Source organism: Bombyx mandarina, chromosome 24, assembly GCF_030267445.1.
Source record: "Bombyx mandarina strain Sakado chromosome 24, ASM3026744v2".
Classification (NCBI taxonomy): Eukaryota; Metazoa; Arthropoda; class Insecta; order Lepidoptera; family Bombycidae; genus Bombyx; species Bombyx mandarina.
The window spans coordinates 5,686,272-5,697,761 of NC_143230.1; the positions used below are offsets into that span (position 1 = coordinate 5,686,272).

At 39.8% G+C, this 11,490-nt stretch overlaps 1 protein-coding gene across 6 annotated transcripts in view; it reads right to left on the reverse strand.

Moving 5' to 3' along the window:
- Window positions 1-11,490, reverse strand: part of LOC114241099 (uncharacterized) — a 31,786-nt gene that overhangs the window by 2,431 nt on the left and 17,865 nt on the right. For 2 of the 6 annotated variants that reach the window (XM_089738225.1, XM_089738222.1), the window contains exons 9-14: window positions 10,851-10,910; window positions 10,673-10,708; window positions 4,540-4,806; window positions 2,741-2,850; window positions 1,820-1,879; window positions 407-572 (exon numbers count right to left, since the gene is read on the reverse strand). In XM_089738225.1, coding sequence (XP_089594351.1) covers window positions 407-572; window positions 1,820-1,879; window positions 2,741-2,850; window positions 4,540-4,806; window positions 10,673-10,708; window positions 10,851-10,910 — 699 coding nt within the window. Of the gene's footprint in view, window positions 1-406; window positions 573-1,819; window positions 1,880-2,740; window positions 2,851-4,539; window positions 4,807-8,770; window positions 10,579-10,672; window positions 10,709-10,850; window positions 10,911-11,490 lie in introns of those variants that run through there. The other 4 variants (XM_089738227.1, XM_089738224.1, XM_089738226.1 and 1 more) reach the window with 2 other exon arrangements.

The following is an 11,490-nucleotide window of genomic DNA, read 5'->3' on the forward strand; positions in this document are numbered from 1 at the left end:
GTAGAAGAAAATCAATATCTATAGTATGCTGTACACCAAAAAACTTGAATGTAATTAAGTTACGTGCATTAACAAACGCGTATTCACCCAAGCCCGAACGATAAATTTCTAATATTTAATTTTTTTATTGCCCTCGTAGGCAGACGAGCATACGGCCCACTTGATGGTGAGTGGTTACCGTTACCCATGGACTTCAGCAATGCCAGGAGCAGAGCCAAGCCGCTGCCTACCGCTTAATACTCTTCACAAGCCTCGTTTGAAGAAGGACATGTCATAGTGCTCGGGAAAGACCGTGGAGAGGAGCTCATTCCATAGCCGGATGGTACGTGGCAAAAAAGACCTCTGGAAACGCACTGTCGATGAACACAGCGGTTCCAGATAATATGAATCCAGATATAAAACTTACCTATAGTGAAATGTTTCTGAGCGCAGATCCTATTGAGGGTGTTGGCGTCGCGAGCTCGCGTGCAATACTCGATGCCTTTAGAATTCATCTTCTTCAGGCCGCAGCAGTTATGCGTCTTCAAGAATAATGACACGCCCGCCTTGCGCGGTAGCCGGTCGAAAGATAACTGCCAATAGACATGTCATGTATTGATTACGAAACAAGAATAGTGTTGATAAGAGTAACGCCATCTATCGCCGAATAGCAGAAACGAATATCAAAGGAACTAGTAACACCGAGAACGCTCGAAAAGCACAACGCCATCTATTGTCAGATAGCGGAAATACACACCGACTTGCCCAGAATGTTCTCGATAAATCTAGAGATGTCGTATCGACTATAAAAGCGTTGGATGGCACGAAGGCAGTTAGTAATCGGATCTATTCGAAGCGAAACAGCGAACGGATCACCTGAAGCGAAGCTGAAGAAGTGAACTACGAGTTGTAAAGTGTTCTGTGAGTGTTCTAAGTGTTAAATAGAGTTTTAATTTGTGCTTTGGTACAATTTTTGTTTATCCCGAACAGCGCCTAACAATAGTATTTTCTTATTGGTTAGATTGGTGGACGAGCTGACAGCCCACCTGGTGTTAAGTGGTTACTGGAGCCCATAGACATCTACAACGTAAATGCGCCACCCACCTTGAGATATAAGTTCTAAGATCTCAGTATAGTTACAACGGCTGCCCTACCCTTCAGACCGAAACGCATTACTGCTTCACGGCAGAAATAGGCAGGGCGGTGGTACCTACCCGTGCGGACTCACAAGAGGTTCTACCACCAGTAAAGCGATGTACACGTAAGTACACGATGTCATTCCTCAGCTTGGAAGACTTCGGTGAATATCTTGTAGCTGTCACTGAACGAAATGTTACGATTACCCTCTGGTTCCTAGCTTTGCTTACGTCATCACTTTTCCCGAATAGCATCAGCACTAATGAACCTTTATTAGAAAGCAATCCCCTCCTATACACTCAGTCCTGTTCCTAATTCCACATGGCAAGGTTGTCGTCATTGTCGTCGTAATATTAAAATCTTTTTTAAAAGATCCTCTCTCAATTCCGTATAACGGAACGAGATATTTTACAGATGACATGAATCGCGTTAACGACATTTTCAAAATAAGTTTGCATATCGAGAGGTTTACGGGGGAACTATTCTTCTATCATTCGAACCGAAACGCATTACTGCTTCACGGCAGAAAATAAACAGAGTGGTGGTTCCTACCCGTAGAAACTGGTCCTATAACTAGTGGATGTTGTGTATCCCCACTATTTCCAATAGTACGTTACGGTTTGGACAACTCTGAATGTCCATCTCGGAGTTCGAATCGCTATTCTTGTCCCTGTAAATGTATTTATGATACTAAGCAACGTACCTTCATGTTCAGAGGATTGTACACTCCCGTGAATGTCTTCTTCAAGTTCGGCCCCAGTACCTGCAAAATAATACCTTTTAGGCCTGTTGTATTTTGGGAGTGTAACGACAGAGGGGAAGATCTTCCACCGAACGTGTGATATTGCTCGGTAGACCGACGGCCCGAATTTTATTTTCCTACCTAAGCTGATGGTCTATAGCAGTGGTGGGCAAACATTTTCAATGGCGGGCCGCAAAGTTTAAGAAATTCTAGAGGAAGGCCAGAATTATAGAAAAATGCATTTCGTATTAAAGCTTTTTAATAAACAAAATACCTTTTAGTATTACTATTACGCCAAATTACTATTATTTTACTATACTATTTATTACTAAATTACTATACTTTACTATTACGCCAAAATACCTTTTACAAAAAATTCGAAGATTTCCAATTATAAACGTCTGATTTTATTTTACGCGCCAAAATGCTGACTAGAATATTTAGGATGGATGGACTCTCGGCGGGCCGAATTAAATACTTCCGCGGGCCGTACTTTGCCCATCACTGGTCTAGATCAGCGTCACCTGGCTAGTAGGTGAGCTCGCGGGGCTCAAACCTGACTTTGTTGCCAACACGAACCCTAGCAAGAGCCGAAAATTGAATTTCAATTCAATTTCGTATGATTTGATTGGACTTTTATTTAGGTATTTTTATTTTTAAAAATTCTTATAAATTGTAATTCAAATTTTATTGTATTATGATTTAAATATTACCTAATTGCATGTGAAAATTTATGGGCTTATGTTGCCTGAAATAAAAGCATTTCAATTCATTTGAGACTTTTTGCTTTGTCTAGGAATTCACTGATTGCCTCGAGGACCTATTGCATAGGGATATAGGTAGGGTTGATGGACGAGCATTGATACCTATAAATATACTCACATTCCTCATGGGGTCGTCCAGTTCGCCGTCGACCGTTTTCGACAGTTGCGTGGGTAGTTCCCTAACGACATTTGGAGTTGCTATTGGTTGATCCTCTACAGCTTTTCTCACTATTAAACAAAAAGTTCTATCTAAAATTAGCAGTAATCAAAGATTTGTTTACCGACAACACTGAATAATGTACAGCTCGACCAAGCTAAGTTTGCACCTCGCATCGATTACGTCACACTGCCGCTTAGGTATGGTTTGAAAAAAGGATTCGCTATGACTTTAAAAATGTAAACAAATGTTTGTTAGATTTTACTTTGCATTTATTGTTTTTAAAAATAGATTATACATGGGTACATTAGAATATAGCGATATCGGGTTTTTGTATTAAGACCACTTTGTATTTTAAATTTGTATCCCAATTGCTCAGTAATAATTTTCCTTTATGTTTCCTTTTCAGGATTATGTTTCTCCCTTCGCTGTGTATGACCTTTCCTTTCATTTTTGTTGCCCACAACAATCCTCTCGAAGTAAAAAAAAAAATGGACGTTAAGCGTTCAGTAACAACAGTTCAACAAAAACATAACAAAAATAGTCCATTAATATAACTAAACTTCAACAAAAAACCTAACAAGAACAATTAAAAAGTTTAAAATTCAACGGATAGGGAGACGAAAACCCGTATGACGCGTGTCGGCGACAAAGACGCTAACCGTACTGACGCGACAGGGCGATCGCGGGAAGGTGAGCGGGGAAGCGGACGGACCGCCGTATTCCAGCGAGGTGCAAACTTAGCTTGGTCGAGTTGTACATATTATTCAATTTATACAGGGTGTTCCCCACAATTCGTATGTGATCAAGCCGAAACGTAGCTACAGTATCAATAATGTAGATCACATTAAAAATGTTAAGAATTCTCCTAAGTCGTAACCCAGTTTTAGATAAGAACTAATTTATTAATTGTTTCAACTGTTCGATAACCGCCTGCATTTGCACAACAAAAGTATCGATAGTTAACAAATAACATAAACAAAACTAAATAAAAAAACACTGATTTAGAGATTGAGAGAAAACACAAGTAATGAAGCAATTCACGTGTAAAAGTGTTTTGAGATGTGACCGGCTTTATTTTTTACTACGAATCATATCACGGCACCTTGCGTAAAACACAATCCAAAGGTTGGCGGAATAATAGTTCGTTCTTTATTCTGAAACTATTTACCTCGAAGCTTTTCTTTTCAATCGTAACGACTATTCTAATTTGGGGACTAAATTCTAATTGTAGGGCACGTTGTATAATTAAAGGATTGCTATTAAATATTAGCGATAAAACGGATTTTTTAGTACAGAGTGTTAATTTTTCTGATTATAGTTTTGTTTAAATATTTACTATTAATTGGTTAAATATTTATTTAAACGCTTAGGTCAGTGGCGGATTAAAGGTCCAGAGCGCCCTAAGCAATCACTTTATCGGCGCCCCAGTACCGGCCATAAATGGCCTATAAATTTTAACTAGTTGTTTTTGCAATTACGATGACGTTGTATCATCAAACCCTAGAATTCAGTAGACTAGGACCCTTGTTCTTACGCTAATATGCGCGAATGAAATATGACGTTATAACTGTGAACAAATCAAGAGGGACGACAGAAGATTTAGATCATAGATTAGCATTTCGTTCTTAATCGTCGATATGTTATTTTCTTTATTTAATTAAAAATTCTGAGCTCGCGCGCCCCTTGTATCTACACGCCCCTAGGCATGTGTCTAGTTTGCCTTACGGATAATCCGCCTCTGGCTTAGGTACACTCACCTTGTACATATGGCTTCCTGTAAAGTTCCTTAAACGTAGTTCTATTTTGATTCACGGCATTCTTGTTCCTGTTGATCACAGCAACTCTACGTATGTTATCTCTGACATCATTTCTCTGGTCCTCTTTTAACTTCTTCTCGGACTCTCGTCTGTTACTTGTGTACAAGCGGTAGTCTTGCGACGGACCAGGCCTATCAAATCGATCTCTCCTCGTGTACGAGCTGCTTCTTCTTTCTCTATTCACCGACCGCGATGACCGTCTGTAATCTAGAATAAAAAATTCAAAGCGTAAAAATTTTAATACGAAAAATCTTAATAGCTGGAACGCACTTTTGCTACCGTCGAATAGTAATAAAAATCCTGCTCATAAATTACTTCGGAAAAAAGTAGTTTATTTATTTATTGCTTCGACGGGTAGACGAGCTCACAGCCCACCTGGTGTTAAGTGGTTACTGTAGCCCATAGACATCTACAACTTAAATTAATGCGCCACCCACCTTGAGACGTAAGTTAGGTCTAACTAAGGTCTCAGTATAGTTACAACGGCTGCCCCACCCTTCAAACCGAAACGCATCACTGCTTCACGGCAGAAATAGGCGGGGTGGTGGTACCTACCCGTGCAGACTCACAAGAGGTCCTATCACCAGTAAATTAACCACCAGTAGTAATTGTAGTAATTTTTTTTGTTGCCTGAGGGAAAACTCCGGTTTCCGGCAAGGATATTCGCTGAGAAACGCGTAGTTAAGGATCATTTCGCTTTTGCTGTCATCGCATTACGACAATACCGACTACATTTCTTCCCGGCATAATTCGTACGATTTGATTACGAACAACAGTGATATTTCATTAGGATTTATTATCGCAAAAATACGTTTTCCATTTTTGTAATCAACTAATGCTGCTCGTTTTAAGCAATTTAATTTGGTCTAATAGAAATATTATTTTTGAGATCACATCGCAAACAGAAATGACATTACACGATATGCCCCAAAACAAAACAAAAAACCTGCCTAGGATCAATCGTGGTTGCACTACCAGTAATGAATCCCGTGTTATACTTGGAATGATTGATGAATGAAATTAAGACTATTGAGGATACTCCTTTGGCCCAAACGAGTCATTTTGATAGAAAACTATCTGCCGGAGTATACATTTACATTGGGGACAGAAGTTATCTCTAAGCTGACGTACGCCGTATTCAAATTATAGAGGGTAGAAGTAAGGAATCTTGTATAGGGGACAAGTTGAAAAAGTGTCCGCCTGTGAACACCAAATTATTGTTCAAGGACTCACCGAAAAAAGCACTAGTGTAGAAAGTGGAAATAATTTCAATATGGCAGTTTTAAAGAGTGAAGTGTGCCGGATTGAAGTTTTATTGCTAAATATCTACTGGGCCCACAGAACCCATAAGTCGTATTCACAACCTGAATAATGATTTGATATAAGTCCGATTTGTATTGACGTTACTTTGGCTGTTCATAATTTGGAATTATGCTTTGGTACTAGACAGCTGTACGCAAAAAGGTCATGTTTGGCAATTATATAGTTTGAAGGGTACATTGGAAAAACGATTACATTGGATTGTAGAAGGTAGCGGTTTGCAGCTATTTAGCGGTAGGCAGCGGCTTGGCTCTGCCCCTGGCATTGCTGAAGTTCATGGGCAACAGTAACCCCTCACCATCAGGTGGGCCGTATGCTCGTCTGCCTACAAGGTCAATAAAAAAAAAAATTGTTAGATTGAAATAAAGCAACAGTTCCTTGAAATTGGATACATAAATGTGTCAGATTGTAAGTATTTTCCTGAGCGTCGTGAGCTCGCCCACCAAACCGGAGAAGCTGGAATAACCCTTCAAGATTAGGTAAAGAAAGAAAAAAAGACGGTCATTAACAGTCTTTAATACCACACAGGATACCAGACACACGAACCCAGCCAGAAACTAATAAAATTGCAAACATATAGAAACACGACACTGTTAATGTAGTTTAAATACAACTACAAATGTTTGCCAATGTTGTTTGATCATGTGCGACACTTGTCGATCCTTAAACACATTCAAATATTTGTTTGTAAATATACTTAATTTATGCTTAATAATAACAAATGAAATTAAACAGTTCGATTGTAGAGATTATTTTAAATGTTTGCCAAATCGGTCATATAATTTGGGCAAAACGTATTCTTTGGATTACCTCATGTACGATTTAATTTATTATGCTGGTTTTATTGCTATATTTGAGCCCCCTATTTCGAAAATAGCTCACGGCTTCTCGACATTCCGAAACAAAATGCCATACACTAGTTGCATGACACCTAACGTGCCAAGTTCGAAGCCTACGAAAGCGCCAATCATCAGCGAAATTACAAAATTTCGAATAAATTTACATTATCTCTAACACCGTGCTTTAAAGTTGAGAATCCGATATTTTCATACTTACCCGAACAAAATACAATTGAGGACCAAATTAAACATGCTGACGATGCCAAATCGGCTAAATATAGACGGCACCGCAAATCTAACGTCTTGTCACCTACCTGTGTTTTCGTTTCGCCGGAACGTATTGTTACAGCAAATGCTTTTAAAGTTGACAACGTGTCAACGTGGCTTTACCTCGTGAGGCCTGATCAGCTTAGTCGTCTTCTGTTAATTTAAGTAGTTAAACTTGAACATACATACAATAGTTTGCACGGTGGCCTATAATTCTGCTGATACCTTGGTCTAACACACATTTACTGGTCCAAAGATGAATATCAGGATGGATCTCTAGGCAGCAGTCGAAGCCGGATGTGGAACGCTTGGTTTTCCTTTATTTATGAATACCTGGTAGAAACCGGATCAAGGGTTATAGGTGTTTCGTTTTACCGAAACTCGGCACGTTTTGGTGGAGCGACCGCGCGCTAACTCCCCAGCTGAAATAAAATAATCTTTACGGTAACTTACCCTGCTTCGTTGGCGCCCTCCTGGCGGCGTTTAGCAGAATCGATCTTCGCACGTGATTCGTAGTCGAGATCTACAAACGGAGCTTCTCTTGTTGCGGACACGTTAAGAACGATTTTTACATTGATGTCATAAATCTGAAACTAGAATTACTATGTGTAGCCCGTAACTTTTAAATTACAATTCATTGTTTTTTTAAAGTTTCACATTACAATACTGTGTATAATTTATGGAAACCTAATTAAATTTTACCTTTTCAATTGCTCCGATATTTCGACTGCACGTTGTTCCTAATCGTAAAGCCCTTAAGGCTAACTTAACTCTTAAAATTACGATAGTATTAATTTATTTAATCATGTTATACTGACACATCACTATGCTAAAGGTGATCGAGTTATATCAATTGAACAAAATCAACTTTATCCCTAATAAAAATTGAGATGATTTTCCTTCGACCAAACAGCACGAGTATATTTACAAAGCCTGCGCTTAGTGAATTTACAGTAACAATTAATAATATGATTTATTACACCAGGTTTCGATTACCAAAAAAATGTACAGCTGCTTTTAGAGGTGGCAGATTGCAAAAGTATTATTGTCAACATTCAATATTATTTCACAATAGCTAAGCAATAAAAACAAAGTTGTAATTTTAAGCAAATACCGTAATGCTGTAATGATTTATTACAGAGTTGGCAGTGTATAAAGAAAATAAACTAATATTTGAAGTTTACTTTTAATCATATATTATTGTTTCTTTTCATCGACCCAAGGCCACAGATGGGACCCTATTGCTTAAAAATTTTGGTAAATGGAAAAGTGGTGCAAAAGAGGCGCTTACCTTTCTGTGATTTGTCGATTGTTTTCGAGCTGTAAAGATTATAAATAGTTCGATGTTCGGGTTTTATTTGTAAACTTAAAAGGGATTTTGTAATATATTCAACAGCTTTACAAACAATACGTGAAAATGCAAATGAAAATGGCAAATTTATTTAAATAAAAAAAAAAAAAACTATTTTAGAGACGGCATAAATGATGAATGAGAGATGAGATATGAACAAATTAGGTATACAAGTTGAGTCTCGACTGGAATATGTATAAAACTGGAAAAAAACAAAAAGATTATGTCGAATAGTTAAGTCTATTTTCAGCAAAATAGTCCGATAAAGAATAGGTCTTTCGCATCGCTCCTATTGAACCTATACAATTACTATGTTTCTTTTCTCGCTGATAATTAAGGCAAATGAGTCGTAGCATTATTAAACAAAACGTATTATTAAAATTATAAGACCCAATGTACGTTTTAATTTTATTGTGTAATTTTAAAACGAACCTTAACACTAATTTTGCAAGCTATTCGTGAATAATACAAATGTTTATTCTAAGCATATGACGTCATCCTCGTCCGAACTAAACTCCATATTCACGACGGAACTATCGTCCATTTCGGTTTTATGACGTTTCACCAGGCGCATAAATTTCGCTTCCGAATAATCATGCTTCATGGTGAGGGTGTGCCTTCGGTTGTTGCTGTCCGCGTAACTGATAACATATTTCATTTCGATCAACTTTTCGATTGACTTGATGTCTACATCCAGATGAAGTTTGGTCTCGCTTTTCTGTTTCGAATGATGGACACCCCTAAGCTTCCATAGATGCGTGTTTAATCCTTTGATGTTTGCGTTACTTTTCTTGATTCCTTCGAATATCACGCTAGATTTGGGACTGTTTTTGTAAGTAGGCACGGAAACGTGCATCGTCATGTACGTCACGTTGTCCTGTGGCCCCCCACACATGACCATGATCTGCGAATAGTGAAGTTTCCCAAACTGGTGGTTCAGCAACCAACGTTTAGACTCTTCGTTTTCCGGTACGATGCCCACTATGTTCGGGGATATAAAGCCGTACTTCTCGAAATCTGTGCTTCCCGTACCGCCGTGTTCCAGGTATCTGAACAAATGATATATCACGATTTCACGGAGTTTAAACGTCTGCCCCGGGGTGAGATATCTCGTCCTGTCCAAAGTTATTTTGACCACGGACGGGCCGTTTTGGATAACGGGCATGGGCGTGGTCCGGGCTGTTTTCATGATCAAATTGCGGTCAGTCACCGATTTCTCTTTTAATCCAGCGTCAAAGGTGTCCTTATCGACGGCGCTAGCTTTCAGGTAAACATCCACTTTTTGCAGTTCGTAGCTAAGTTTCATTTTGTATCTGGCCAACACTCGCGCGGAGGTCGGGCTTAAGTCGACGTACAATCGCGTACCTTTCACATTGACTATCTGTTTGACCAGTTTCCACTTACCTATATTGACGTCTTTCAAACGTTTGTTTTGTAATTTTAATTTTTCGAATGGCTCTAAACGAGTCTTTTTAGAATAATGACCCGGGAGCCAGATGGCGGCTCTTTCGTACCAAAGTTCCTCCATAGTGTACATCAAAACGTTTAAGTTTTTCAATTCGCTGTAATCTATCTTGAGGAGCCATTTCTTGGTGGCCTCGTCCATAGTGAACAGCTCGTACCGGTTCACGCTTTGCAATCCTTTAAAAGTGATGTCAGGCGACCAGCCACGTGACGTTTCGGTCACCTTCATAGTCTGCCAAATCAAGAAAGACTTGATCTCGTCCGCCTCGTTATCTGTGAAAGGTTCAAAGTTCTCCTGACACAAATAAAGGTTGAACCCCAGACTAGGAGCGGTTCCGCCCAGGCTATTGTTGTAATCTGGAACTTGATTTTGGTGGTAAGGCTTCTCGCAAGGCGCGGGAACCACGTTGTGTTGATTCGCCATCATGGCCATTGCCACTTGTTGGGGAACGTTGATTTGCTGAGCTGCGACTTGAGTGGCAGCTGTTATCTGTGGATCGGGTAATTGCTGTCCAATCACTGGCGGGACCAGTGGCTGCGGGACCAGTGGTTGCGGGACCATTGGTTGCGGGACCATTGGTTGCGGGACCATTGGTTGCGGGACCATTGGTTGCGAGACCAGCGGTTGCGGGACCATTGGTTGCGGGACCAGTGGCTGCGGCACAACGACACGCGGGACACCTACCACTGGCACGGAAACCACCTTTGGAGGTTCCACATTCAGCTGCCAATCTGGAACTACAGTAAAACTCCTTTTTTTGTGACCCACCAAAGCATCTAAGATAAAATATTATTAATCAACTTCCGTCCGTGTCTAGCTACTAGTACTTACCGCTCGCGGCTTCGCTCATTGTAGATGTCAATTGTTCTGGAAACAAAATCTAGTTTGAAGCCTGTAAAGTTTTCTCATCGTGAAACGGATACGAAAATCAAAGCCAACGGAGGGATACCGATTCACGCAATTACGTGCGAAACTACAAATTCAATGTAATGAGATGCGATTAGGCTACCTGTATTCATCTGAGGCTCCGGCGAACGGCGGGCTGCCTTCGCGGGAATATCGGTTGGTTCTGTAAGCACATAGTTTGACTGAATTCTAACAAAATAAATCGAGAAAGAGCGGAAAGTTACTACTTATTACATAGGTCATTAAATGTCTTTGTTTTGACGAAAATATAATAAAACCCAGTCTCGTTGAATAATTGCGGACGAATAAATACAATTTCCTTTTGTTTTTAAAATTATTACGCAAATATGAGGCAGTCAGCACAGAAACGACCTTACGAAGAGTGTTCACGCAGTGACTATCGCAATATTATTTTGTATTGCTTATACCTACATGTTAACACACTTTCAGCCCAGCTGGTGTTAATAGGTTACCGGAGCCCATAAATATCGACGACATAAAACCCACCCACTTTGAGCTATGAATTCTAAGTCTCAGTCCTATGGGACAACGCTGACCCATCCTTAGGACCGAAGCACTTTTCGGCTTTAAAGCAGAAACGAGCAGGGCTTGTATAGTGGTACCTAACCGTGGGGGAATAAAACACGCCCTATCACTACCTGCCAGTCGCAACCGCCCTACGAGAAGCTGAGGATCGGACGAGGTGGAAACAGTTCACAAGATAGGTCTCGGTCAAGTTTCAA